Raw genomic sequence first — 14,019 nt, 5'->3', positions numbered from 1 at the left:
TTGACCTTTAGCAGAAACTTCAATTCTCTGGAATTTTATTTCCTCCTGGGGATAATAAAAGTACTTATCTCATAGAGGTTTTGTGTAAACTTAAAAAGAGATTATAAACAATGACTGGTATATAATAAGCACTCAATAACAATAACAAAAATAATAGATAACACTTTAATAGTAATTATGCCAGGCCCTTTTAAAGAACTTTATATACACTATTACCTATTATTAGTATAACTGATTTCAATTTCAGGATTTAGCTTAATAAACTGTGTTTGCAGGAGCAGACAGGAGAGGTAAAAACGATATATGCTCTTTAACCTTAGTTGCATACTTTCCAGGTCAAGTCACAGAGACTATTTCCCTGCAGGCAGAGAAAACAAGACATTGAAGGTTTAGAACAATATATACGATATCCTCTCCATTTAACAGCAGAATTTAAGGCATGTACTATTGCAGTTGGGCATTTTAGCGGAAATTAAGAGTTGGCAGGTGCTGCTGCTCAACTCGTACTCATTTTAAGGAATCCTGAATCATGCTGAATCATAGCATTTTAGCTGGTCCTCCCTCAGGATACTTAATACTTTCTTATGGCTTTTTTCATCTTGCAAGATCTTCAAGGGCAAGGTTTGTCTGAACTAGTCACCTTTGTAACACATTGCTGAGCATAGTAGTGTTGGTAAGACTGACTACTGGAAGGGAGGAGGGAGAGAAAATACATTTCCAGGGGAAGTTAATGTAATAGGAGACTCTTTCTTCATATATGGTTGGCAGTTTATCTTCTGAGTGGGCTGCCTTTTTCCTTTCTTATTTTCAAACATCTCTAGTGAAATAGGTGTACCCAAGGGTAACCAGACAACACAAACTACTGTAGTTAAATTTCATCATAGACCTCTGGAGACAGAATGCCTCATGATCAGTCTGGCTTTGTTAATAATAATAGTCACTACAGAAAGCTGGATGTCGGGTGGAGAAGAGCCATTACCTGTTACTACTCCTAGAGCCTAGCAACAAAGACCATATTATGCTTCCATTCCTTCCACTTAAGTCTTTTGAAACCTACAGAAGATCATATGTTCACTATCTGTTTCACACCCACCCTCATTTTTCTTTTAACATTAGGAACATTCTGTCCCTGGGTCTATAATAAATGTCAAACATTTTATGTAGCATTGTGGTTGGGATGATAAACAAAAATCAAGTCAAAAATATGAATTTATGGTTACTATGACAATTTAACTAATCTTCCTGGCATGATGCGGATGCACCCAGGGTGGACTTCCTCCATATAGCCTCTTGCATTGTACTGACTCACTGCTGGGGCTTAGGAAATCACTACTTAAGTGTCTGCAATTACCACACTAGCACTTACCTCAAGATATTATAAAGATTAATCAGGGGAAATCTATAAAGCTGTGTTAAGCTTCTTGGTAATAAAACCACAGAAGCACAAAACACTGTTTTATTATGGTAACTGGTATTAAAACTCAATACAGAAACTGCTGGGCAATTCAATCTTATTGGAAATGGGACCATCTCCTACTGAATTTTGAAATATTTTTACTTTAATCGTCTTGGTTAAAAACAGCTTAAAAATCATTGGTCCTTGAGATAGTTCACTCACTCTTTGATAACTGCTACCCTTTATTGAGCACTATGTTGCGTACAATCTGCTATGCGCTACAATGATCGAGTCAGCACTAGTGATTTGAAACCAGGTTTAATGCCTGATTCTCAACACCTGTGCTCTTCACTGCTTTGCCTCCTCATAAACATGATTTCAGAAGCCATACAGCCTGGGGACCGGGAGGACTCAGTGAGATGAAACTAAGGGCAAAGAACAGTTCCAGTCTTTGTAGCTACCCACGTGTACCCACTAATGCTACACACAAGGACCATTCATCAGTTTTAATATCTCAATAGATCTGTACAGTTAATTTCAAAGAAGATGGTCATTAAAGGAAAGAAAATTTCTGGGCTATACCAGCCAACAACATGGGCTGCACACCAACCTTGAGAAGTATATTAAGCTCAGTAGGAGACTATAGTCGCTTCAGGGCTTTTAGAGCTCGAGAGGCTGGGGACGCTTGTTTTTTTCCTGTTTGTAACAGAAGCCCTTCCAAAATGGTACACAAAATTCTCTAACATTTTAGTTCATATTCAGCAATTTAAATTGTTTGCATCCTGGAAAAGTATCTGACTACATAGCCAATCTTTTTTTGGAGAAGATACCAAATCTCAACTGAAGGCCATTCCTGAACATGATAGCCCAGGCCAGATGGCTCTCCTGGCACTCCGTGTTACCCCTTAAGTCGCAGGGAATGTCACTCATCAGTGTGCTGAACAGTCACTAGGTGTGTTGTGAGGCAAAGAGGTCTCGGTGCCATCCCCTCGCCATCTTCACACCCTCACCAGGTACTTTTCTGGGAGAAAGGGATGTTTGGGGGTTGGTGGTGGCGGTAGACGTTAGAGGTGAACACAGCAAGGCGTTCCAGGCTCTGCCGAGGCTCACACAAAACCCAGAACAAACCTCAGGGCCCGTGACCTTCAGCCACAGAAACTTCCGTCACTTAGCAACCAGGGCTCTTCCCAAACTGAGACGTGTGTATTAGGAAATGGGTCCTGGCTCCCAAAGCCAGAACGATCCAAAGGCCTAGCGGCAGACGCTTTTTTCTGAGCCCCAAAAGGGACCGGAATTTTCCCCGACCCCACGTTAATCACAGCCATTTCAATCAGACCCGCCCTCTGGCATCCCTCGTCGCCGGCTGCCGCGAAAGATCACCAAGGCCGGGACGGGGTCGCGAGGGGCCTGGAATTTAGCGGGAAGAGCCCGAGAACGGTCGGGGGCCGAGGTTCCAGGCGGGAAAGGCCGCGCGCGGGGCACGGCGGGAAAGACCGCGGCGCGCCGAGGTAGAAGCCCGCCCCGCCCCGCGCCGCGCTCAAGCTGGGCGGCCCTCCTCTGGGCGACTCTGATTGGACCGCGGAGCTCCGCGCGCTGATTGGCCGCGTGGGCGAGGCGGAGGAGAGCCGTGCGCAGCGGCGTGTGTGGGGCCGTGTGCAGACCCGCGTGTGGCGCAGGCAAGGACCCTGAAAATAAACAGCCGCTACCTTGCGAGCCGACTTCTCCGGGCCTGCGTCCGAGTCTCCGCCGCTGCGGGCCAGCTCAGACGCCGAAGGTGAGGGCCTGGAGTGGGGCCTGGGCTTGGGGGAGCCACGGTGCGGGCCCTGGCCGAGGCGGACGGAGAGGGTAGGGAGCGGTGAGGCGGCGATGGCGGCCGCACTCTGGCCTGCTCTGCTGCTGCGTCAGGCGGGAAACTCGGCTGCCACCGCTGCTTCAGGTTCAGGTTTCCGGCCTGCCGCAGTCGGACGACCCTTCCGCCCTTCCTTGCGTCTTGGGAAGCCGGGCCGCTGCGCGTCGGGGCCTCTTCTGCGGCCAAGGCCGCACCCCAGGCCGCAGCCTTAAAGCAGAGGAGGCCCAGGCCCGTGCGCCCTTGGGACTGAGGCCCTGAGACTTGAAGGGTCGTGGAATGCGGGAAGGAGGGTCGATTTGGCGGGAACTTAGTGGAAGGTGGTTGTGGTGGGGAAAAGACCCTAGTGCAGATGGGGAGCGGGGGGGTTGGGTATTTATGCAGGCCATGTGCTGGGGTAGTGGGCCTGGCGGGCCATGTGCCAAGTGTTCTGATGGGCTTAGAAAAGGGTCATTGAAGACGCGCTTGCGGTTAGAGTGAGGGGATACCCTGCCAGAAGGTCTGAGAATGTTTGAAATTCTTACTCTCTATACTTGATAGCTTCCCGATCCTTGAATTTTTATCGTCGTTCAAAGGCTAAATTACTTGTCTTACATGGCAATTCGAAAAGAGGCAGCTAGGTTTCGCTTTCCATGAATCAACGAAACACACATCATTTCTTGGATTCATTAAACGAATATAATTTAATCTAAAAACGAGACGTGAAAGTTAATGAGCCAGCCCCCATCTAGATATTCCAAATGTGAAAACCTATTTTAGAACGACATAATTGCCCACATTTGGGTTTGGGTGTTGATTTTATTATGGGTAAGCATTATGCTTGTTGCCACATGTTAACCACATGGCCCCAGTCACAGGGCACTTCCAAAGGAAGTGACTGCATCTGGTATTGGGGAGCTTACTTAGAAAAAGAAAATATTGCTCAGTAGTCATTTGTGACTTGGGATAGTGTGTTTCAGTCATTCAGAAAGACAGAAAGTGTAAGAAGAATCTGGGTTGCTTTTTTCTTTTAAGGTAAACGGATTAATTTACAGCCTCCTCATACAAGTTTTTTTTAAAAAGGCTTTCCTTCTTTCCTGTCGTTTGACTCAGTTTTTGAGAGAAACATAACCAGTTAATTTCTGCATGGAAGAGTTACCTTAAGATAGCAACTTTGTTACTCTGTTGCTCGAGAGCTGTAAATTGCATGTAAGGTTTTGAGGGTTTTTAAAAGATGCAGGAGATGAAATTCCCACCTCTTAGGCTTTTTTTCCCCCTCTGCAAAGCAGTTATTTTCAAATACTTCCTTAAAAATTGCTCTGATCATGGCTTAATCACACCTGCAAATGCCACGTACTTAGGTGTACTCTGTTTAGGTTGTTGAGCCTGATTCTTGTCTACAAGGAGCTCTCTTGCACTGGAATATAAAAGGAATCATTTATTAGAGTCCCAAGGGCTGAATTAAGGACTTGAAAGTTTCTCCAAATTGCAACTCTTGGCAGTGGTGTTTTTTTTTTTTTTTAAAGCTATCCGTATGTTTGTGTACTTATCTGCATATGTCACATTAGAAAACTTGGATGAGTTTTAGCAACCCAAAGGTCCACATTTTCATGTTTGATAATGAGAGGTAATGATTTCAAACAAATGTGGAGTCTCTAAAATATTTTGAGCCAAATCAATGGAAGATCAAAGGGCATTTATTACACTAGCATTTGAACAACTGGAACAGGCAGAGTGATGTCTTCTTTACGGTATTATAAGTGGGTTTTGTGAATGGTTACATGTTTGGATTATTTTTACTGTTCTTTTTAAATCTAATAAAAATACCTGGTACCTACATCCTACATGGGAAGTTACCAAATTGGTGCTTAAAAGCAATGGAACCACAGTTTGACTAATTGGAACGATTGGTCTGTTGGCTAAGCACTTGACCACAAGAGAGATTTTGCCTTTTTTTTTTTTTTTTTTTTTTTTTTTGCAGGAGTGAGAGTTTTAAAAAATTGTTGGCTTCTTTCCTCTTCCTAGCCTCCTGACAGTAAGTGGAGAGCCAGAAGACTGATGCCAAGGCATCCTGGCCTGCTATGTGGAGAATGCTCTTTCCTTACTGTCTCACTTAATAGAACTCCTATTCTGGCAGTGTCAGATGCTGCTGCAGTAAGGGCATGCTATTGAGAATTCCAGTAAACTGTGCACCATTTTTATGTTGTAAAAAACTGCTGGAATAATAAAGTGAGAGCTTGTGGCAACCAAAATCCAAGTTGTAAGTAGAATCTATTAATCAGTAGTATGAGAATGTAATATAGTGATCACCTGGAGTGGCTCCATAATTACAAATGAGGGTATTAACTAGGGAAATCAGGTGGTCAGTCTTTGGATCTGTAGTGACACTTTTTAAGTTCTACAAAGAGGTTTGAGAAAATCTGTCTTGGCTTAAAATTCAGGAAAGCTGTGTGATGGTATGCTGTGAATAAATTTGTGTATGGTTGTGTATGGCTGTGTATTTTTAAAAAGCTATCAGTTCTAGTTTCAATTTATCTAAAGAGATAAGAATACAGAATACAAATACTTTTTGTATTAAAATTGACATGTTTTATGTGGTCTCAGTTCTTGAGCTTCCCTATCAGTAAAATGGGAACAAGAATGCATAACTTGCATAACTTGTAAGGATTGTAGATACTATGTTTATTAACCTTTGAGCCGCAGTAGATATCTAGCTATTAAAACCTCCAAACCCTTTGTGGGTAATCAGAGCAGAAACCAGGATGAGAACCCAGAATCACTCCCACTGTTGCACTCTGGTCTCCATTATTCTGGCCGGAATGCAGGTAACTATACACAATGTAACTTCCTTCCATTCTGAGTTTTTTATTTGTCTTAAAACAGCCTGAAATGTTGCAGTACCATGTTGGAACACTGAACCAGTTTATTAGAGTGTAGTGATGAATGAGTATATTCAGGGGGACAAAAGCTCCCCTATGGTCTGGATGCAGTTAGGGTTACATGGATGAGTCAGGGATAATCCTACACTTGAGGGAAATAACTAGAGATGCCGAAAATGTGAATATATACAGGTATATTAGGAAAGCCATATAAAACAGGATAGCCAGGTCCCCATCATACCTTGTCACCCCCCCCCCCTTAGCTATCACTACCTATTTTAAATGTATTTATAGAGACAGGGTCTTTTATTCATTGCAACTCACATTGTTAGTCTTGAATTGTGTATTAAGATTTAAGTCATTTACTGGCTTTGTTCTTATTATCAAAAATGTGGAACAATTACATTGATGAAGACAAGTTAGTATTACGGTGTTTTGGTACCAATTGTGAGATTTAAGCCTAGATGAGTGTAAAATAGACCTCTTAGTTACATATGGTCTTTCAGTGAATTTTCAGTCTTTTCAGGCGATATCTTGACTGCATTATCCCTCCTGCTGCCTGGCATGACCTGTGCTCCTACACATCTTTAAGTGTGGTTTGTGTCATGAAAATTAGATATACAAAAATTAAAGTGGAAACACAACATTTCTGTTGTTGGGAATGTGAAGTCATTTGGCATTCACCCATTTTTCTTCGCTCTTCTCCATTCCATTGAGGAAGTAGACTTTATGAGATGGAAAACTTCATTATAAGCACAGTTTGCCCTATGCTAAGTCTGCTCTGTAGGCATTGCACTGAGTTCTAATCCACCTGTAAGCAATCTAACTTAATTGGAGGAAGAGTGGAAAGGAAGGAATAACTATGTAAACAGAGGACTTAAACCCTTAAAAGTGTTTTAAAATTGAGCATCTGTTAAGCACAGGGCACCTGGTAACACTTCTCATCACTGATCAGTTTTCCCATCTTTTCCTAATACATCAAATTTCTGAGGTAACACAACAGGTGGTTAACTGGGTTAAGTTGTTAACCCAGGCTTACCTATGGTCCCCAAATCTTTTTACTATGTGAAGATAACATAGGTGTAGAGATACCTAGCAATGAGTTTTAGCAGCAAAAGGAGGAAAATACATGTGCTCTTTCTGCCTGGCAACAGTGAAAATAAGCATTTTGTCTTTTAAATTTGTAGATACGTTTTGTAGCATTCCATAAAATATTACTGAGGTCTAGTTGATTGAATTCTTGGAGTAATAGGATTTTGTTAGGTAATCTGAAATAAGCATTCTTGAATTTAGAGTTCATCCTTAATGAGTACATAATTTAAAAATACATTGTTACTCTAATGGTGCAATAATTCCCGTGATAGCAAGAATTTAGGTGTTTTATTGTTAGTACTTGGTTAGATTGGGTTGGGTCTGTACAAGAAACAGTTTGTTTCATTCAGCAAATGACTATTAGTTGCCCCCCCCCCCCCAGCTGTTCAAATACTGAATACAACTGCCACTAAAAGAATAATTATATGGGGTGTTGTGATGATTGAAAGGTGAAGTACTTGGTCTCTGCCCTCAAGGTAAGAGGCAATATGGTAGTATCATCAGACAGATCCTAACAAAGTACCCTGGGTTTAACTAGGAAGGAGAGTTCCAAGCTGGGAGATGTGGTCAGATTCTTTTATAAGAGTTGGCATTTGAGCTGGCCCTTGAAGGTTGGAAAAGGTTGTGACAGGTGGAGGGAGCGGAGGCAGAACAGTGCTGCAAAATTGCAGCCAAGAGCAGTCATAGGCTGTGAGAATCACAGAGCCATAATTTTCAATTTTCTTACCTTACTGGCACTCCTTTTCATAGGGAATAGCATACAATTCTCTAAAGAACTTTTAACTCAATACATTTGCATATAAGATGGATATTAGGATGGGGACCTGCTCCTAGGATAAGTGGCGGGTCTCTAAAATGTAGTGGGAGTGGGTTGGTTTAATGTTAATGAAGAGACAAATATATCACAGGGGACTTAGTGAAAATACAGAACAGCTAATTGACTGCAGTTGGCTTGGCTGAAGGGAGAAGAGGCAGATTGCACACACGGTACCTAAGCCCACTGAGAAGACCTTTAAAAAAGCCTGTGGCCTACTGATGATGGTCTTTGGGATATTAATGAAGTTAATGTTTCTTTTACCTTTTAAGATGTAGTATTAAGCCTTAATTTACTCCAGTGAACAAAATTATGTGAGACTGAAATTTGTTGATGGCAAAACAAATATTTAAAATTAGTTACATGTATAAAGTTGCATATCTGTTTTGTGGAATAGTTTAATTTCTGTCTAAATGAAGAAATACCTTTTTCCCTAAGTAATTTGTGGTTCATACAGCAATGATCACATTTTAACCAACTTTCAATTAGGAATTAGGGTAGGAGGAAGTAGAGCTTAGTGTTTAATCTTTTAATGTTACTTTAACTAATTGTCTTCTTTCCAGAAGTACTTTTCCTATCATTTCTTTTTCCTTTAGGATCTGGGTACCGTGAAAAGAGAGATAAGGCAAAACGGAGAAACAGTTCATGAAAAATCTATGTGTAAATTAAATCTTGAGTCGTTTTTTAAACTGATATTTCTATACCAAAAGTAAACCTGAAATTTTTTACCTGTTGACCTTATTCCACTGATAAACACATGATGATTCATTATAATGCATTTCCTTTGTACTTTATTATGAAATAAACAAGGCCCTTTTAAAGTAGCAGTCTGAAGGGGAGATTACCTGGAACGATCATTTTTTTTAAATTAGCATTGGAAATATATAGCATGTTGAATGTATAGGATTGTCATTTTCTGTAAAAACAGTCTTCTTTAAATATTAAATGATAACCTATTAAGGACTTTTCATATTGCCTAACTTACGTTGTAAAAGAACATGATCATTTCTGTGCAAAGAATTCATCGACAGCAGTAGTTAAATGTGCTCAAATTGGTCTGGCTGTAAACTGGAGAAGATCCAAAATGAAATGGGGATGGAGAGGAGGATGAGGTACCCTAAGCAGCTCTTTTCTGTGATCTTTTTATCTTATTTTGTTCTCTCTGGAAGCCAGGAGCTCACATAATATTGAAGGCTAATACCAGTATAAGAAAGCAAATGTAATCTCAGATTTTCCAGTGGCTGTTTTCTTCTGGCTAGAAATGCACATTATGCATCTGAAACCACTAATGCTTAAGTATCCCATGCAGCTCCGCACCTGCCCTTCCCTTTTTTGTTAATGTGTTCATATGGCAAGTGGCAAGAATTGATAGAAAGATCCCTTTTGAAAACTTATCCTGAATCTGATTGCAGAGACTTGGGATAAGTATTGAATTCTTTTGAATATTTGACAATGGAAACTTTTGAAACTGAACTTCAGCTTAATTTTTAGTTACTATCTCTATAACTTGTGATGAACCAGTTAAAAAATGGGTGGAGGCTTTACTGTTTTGCTGTCATTTGATATTCGGTGCTGTGGTTGGTTTGGGTAATTCCACTGTCCAGTCAGTCTTGTTCCCTTGAAGCAATATGTTTTGCTAGACCATGGTCCTTAACGGTTGGCTTTGAGAGGGTAGTTAAAAAAAACTTCTTATACCATGGCTTGACACTGGAAATAAGGGTAAAAATGTTCAGATGTGGAAATGTAAAGGTTATTACATTGTTTTGAGCTGGGTTTTTTTTAACCACTTTCTGAGGAGTTTGTCCTGAAACATTCCATTCTTTTCCATTCTATTCCAGGAATAGCCCTTGCTTATTTTTAGATTGTTACATAAGAAGTATAAAATCCATTTGCTTTAGTGGGAGTTTTTCCCTTTTTTGTAAAAAAGTAGTACCCAATAAAGGAATCTATTGTGAAATTCCAAGTAGTGTTGTTTTAAATGTAAAACTGGGAAAACTTGGAGAGAATAGAAAAGAGAAAAAAGTGGTCTCAGTGCTTTAGGTGCTATTAGCATTTTGGTGTGCCTTTTTGTTGTTTTTCTAATATTTTTAACATACTGTACCTTCTAGAGATAAAATTTATGTCCTGCGTTTCTTCTAACATACCTGCTCTAAAGAGTCAGCAGGCAAGTGTTGCAGCACAACTGGGTGTTAGATACTAGAGTTACAGAGAGAAATTGTTTTTCTTTACCCCTCACTTTCAATCCATACTACAGCTCCATTGGTTTGAGCTTTTCTGATTTTATGACTATTAAATAACTTCCAGTTGCCCAAAATAAAGTTTACTGGCTTGTAACCATGAAAATGTGTCCATTAAGTTGGACCTCGCATGAGGTAGGTGTTATTTCTAATAATGGATATTCATTGATATTAACTCTATAAATTCTATCACCCCCATCAATAACTGAATTAACATTTGTATTAATATATGCATAATCCTAATGGTTTTAAAGATCAAGAATTATATCAAAATATGTTTACATTTTTTTTTCACTTTTAATATATTTCATAATAGGTGTATAATGTCTAAGTGTATAGTTGTGTGGCTGTTTTTCCTAACCAATGTATATTCTGGCTTCTTCCCCCCCAGAATAATTATCCAAAAATACACTAAAAGGGCAATAAAAGTTAAAGTAATTCCAAGTGGTTTAACATTGTCATTTTTAATATTTTGAAGATCTAACTGCAGCCATGAGCAGCAATGAGTGTTTCAAGTGTGGACGATCTGGTCATTGGGCCCGGGAATGCCCTACTGGTGGAGGCCGTGGTCGTGGAATGAGAAGCCGTGGCAGAGGTGGTTTTACCTCGGATAGAGGTATTTTTGTCGAATAAAAAATTTTGAAGTACTTCAGTGTTTCTTAGTATCAAGACTGGTCTAATTAGTCAAATTCTTTTTGTTTCTGCCCAAAATAGGTTTCCAGTTTGTTTCCTCATCTCTTCCAGACATCTGTTATCGCTGTGGTGAGTCTGGTCATCTTGCCAAGGATTGTGATCTTCAAGAGGATGGTAAGTATTTAACACTTCCTTTTCATACCCTTCTAGAACTTGGAGCGGTGAGGATGTACTACTACTGCACGTAGCATTGGAAAGGACTTGCTACTTTTGAGATTTTGTATTGTATGGCTTAGAACAGCAACGTTATGTAAAGGTTTTATAGTCTTGGTCTGCTTCTTTTCCTTATTGTTGAAGCCTGCTATAACTGCGGTAGAGGTGGCCACATTGCCAAGGACTGCAAGGAGCCCAAGAGAGAGCGAGAGCAGTGCTGCTACAACTGTGGCAAACCAGGCCATCTGGCTCGTGACTGTGACCATGCTGATGAGCAGAAGTGCTATTCTTGTGGAGAATTTGGACACATTCAAAAAGACTGCACCAAAGTGAAGTGCTATAGGTAAGTTGTTAGGGTGTTACTGAAGGAAAGCTCATTGTAGAGATTATTTTAGAAGTGAGCTATAAATGGAAGGACCTTGTGGACCAGTACGTTCAGTGAAAGTTGGTTGTGACCAGATGATAATGGTTTTAAGCATATATAACCAGCAGCCTATCTGTACATTAGTCACTATTCTACCATGATAATTTGTGGCTTATGGCTGCTGGACAGCTTACACAACTTGGGAATTTTTAATGTAAAAATTAACGTTATGCTGTAATTTGGTGTTTTCAGAGACATTGGAGAAAACTAAATTTATAATTCGCATACACAGATCTGTTTTTGTTTTGTTTTCAATGTTTATTTTTGTGGGGGTGACGCAGAGAGAAGGGAGAGAGTAAATCCCAAGCAGGGTCCGCACTGTTCACACACAGCCCAATGGTGGACTTGAAATCCCAAACCTAGAGATCATGACCTAAGCCGAAGTTGGATGCTTAACTGACTGAGCCACTAAGGCACCTCCCCACCCCCATCCACAAATCTTTTGTCCTGCAACCAGAAATCTTTGTGGTTGTGACATATAATGTACGTATTTAAAGTGTAAAATTTGGTAAGTTTTGATACGTACATACCAGTGAGATCTTAGGGATTAATTTGTATAAAGGTTCAACATCTTGGGGCACCTGGATGGCTCAGTTAGTGGAGCATGCGATTCTTGATTTTGAGGTTGTGAGTTTGAGCCCCATGTTTGATGTAGAGATTATAAAAACTTTTTTAAAAAGGTAACAGCATTTTGCCCAGTGTTATTGTTGTGTTGGTTTTGATATTGGTGGATCTCTTACAGTGAAAATTTTTAATTTTTAAAAAAAAATTTTTTTCAACGTTTTTATTTATTTTTGGGACAGAGAGAGACAGAGCATGAACGGGGGAGGGGCAGAGAGAGAGGGAGACACAGAATCGGAAACAGGCTCCAGGCTCTGAGCCATCAGCCCAGAGCCCGGCGCGGGGCTCGAACTCATGGACCGCGAGATCGTGACCTGGCTGAAGTCGGACGCTTAACCGACTGCGCCACCCAGGCGCCCCTGAAAATTTTTAATTTTAATGTAATGGCTTAGGCTGCACGATTGAGTACTTTGTTATCTAATTCCTCCTTTCTGCTCTTAGTTTAGGGGTTAATGAGACTGTTTTGAGGGGAAAAAATATGTTCCTTCACTTGTTAACTGCTTTTTGTTCAGTTAATTATTGCTTCACTATGGTTTTGTATTTTCTGAACACATTGTGAAAATTATCTTAATTTCTTTCTCTTCTTATTTTTTTTGTAGGTGTGGTGAAACTGGTCATGTAGCCATCAATTGCAGCAAGACAAGTGAAGTCAACTGTTACCGCTGTGGCGAGTCAGGGCACCTTGCACGGGAATGCACGATTGAAGCCACAGCTTAATTATTTTCCTTTGTCGCCCCTCCTTTTTCTGATTGATGGTTGTATTATTTTCTCTGAATCCTCTTCACTGGCCAAAGGTTGGCAGATAGAGGCTACTCCCAGGCCAGTGAGCTTTACTTGCCGTGTAAAAGGAGGAAAGGGGTGGAAAAAAATCGACTTTCTGCATTTAACTACAAAAAAAAAGTTTATGTTTAGTTTGGTAGAGGTGTTATGTATAATGCTTTGTTAAAGAACCCCCTTTCCGCGCCACTGGTGAATAGGGATTGATGAATGGGAAGAGTTGAGTCAGACCAGTAAGCCCGTTCTGGGTTTCTTGGATATGTTCCCATGTAGGAGGTAAAAACAATTCTGGAAGTATCTATGAGCTTCCATAAATAACTTTAATTTTAGCATAATGATGGCCTTGGATTGTCTGACCTCAGTAGCTATTAAATAACATCAAGTAACATCTGTATCAGGCCCTACATAGAACATACAGTTGAGTGGGAGTAAACAAAATAAAAAGACAAACGTGTGTTAATGGCTGTGCAAGAAAGATCGGGATAAAGGCCTAAACAGGAACAACTTCATCACAGCGTTGATGCTGGATATACATAAGGTGATGACAAAGGTTTAGAACACATTTTTTTCAAAGACTAAATCTAAAACCCAGAGTAAACATCTAAGCTCAGAGTTAGCATAATTTGGAGTTATTCAGGAATTGCAGAGAAATGCATTTTCACAGAAATCAAGATGTTATTTTTGTATACTATATCACTTAGACAACTGTGTTTCATTTGCTGTAATCAGTTTTTAAAAGTCAGATGGAAAAAGCAACTGAAGTCCTAGAAAATAGAAATGTAATTTTAAACTATCCAATAAAGCTGGAGGAGGAAGGGGAGTTTGACTAAAGTTCTTTTTGTTTGTTTCAAATTTTCATTAATGTATATAGTGCAAAATGCCATATTAAAGAGGGGAATGTGGAGGACTAAAAGTTGACAGTTTGGACTTTTCTTTGTGTACTAAGTCACGTCTTAGTAATGAAAAATACCTGTTATAAGGAAGCATAGGCTTTAGCTATTTAGGTGTCTGTTTGCGAAGATGTAAAAGTTTTATTTCTCTTTGTAACCCATTATATTGCTGTCCTTGAGCTCTGGTGTTCACTCTCAATAGTTTTAATGCCATTGTT

The 14,019-nt window shown here is 40.2% G+C and overlaps 1 protein-coding gene across 4 annotated transcripts; it reads left to right on the top strand.

Annotated features, from left to right (window-relative positions):
- The first annotated feature begins 3,011 nt into the window (after positions 1–3,011).
- On the top strand, positions 3,012–13,731 carry CNBP (CCHC-type zinc finger nucleic acid binding protein). 4 transcript variants are annotated; one of them, XM_003982540.6, is made up of 5 exons: positions 3,012–3,170; positions 10,722–10,838; positions 10,958–11,050; positions 11,234–11,432; positions 12,734–13,731. In XM_003982540.6, the coding sequence occupies exons 2-5, from the start codon at positions 10,736–10,738 to the stop codon at positions 12,849–12,851; spliced, it is 513 nt and encodes a 170-aa protein (XP_003982589.1). In that variant the 5' UTR covers positions 3,012–3,170; positions 10,722–10,735; the 3' UTR covers positions 12,852–13,731. The 4 variants fall into 4 exon arrangements, with proteins under 4 accessions (XP_003982589.1, XP_011278540.1, XP_003982588.1 ...); XM_011280238.4 differs by having other exon boundaries at positions 11,231–11,432; XM_003982539.6 differs by having other exon boundaries at positions 10,722–10,859.
- Positions 13,732–14,019: the final 288 nt, after the last annotated feature.

The sequence above is a fragment of the Felis catus genome, chromosome A2, assembly GCF_018350175.1.
Source record: "Felis catus isolate Fca126 chromosome A2, F.catus_Fca126_mat1.0, whole genome shotgun sequence".
In the NCBI taxonomy this organism is placed as follows: Eukaryota; Metazoa; Chordata; class Mammalia; order Carnivora; family Felidae; genus Felis; species Felis catus.
Note: the sequence above shows the minus strand (reverse complement) of the source record. Positions and strands in the feature narration are given on the sequence as shown.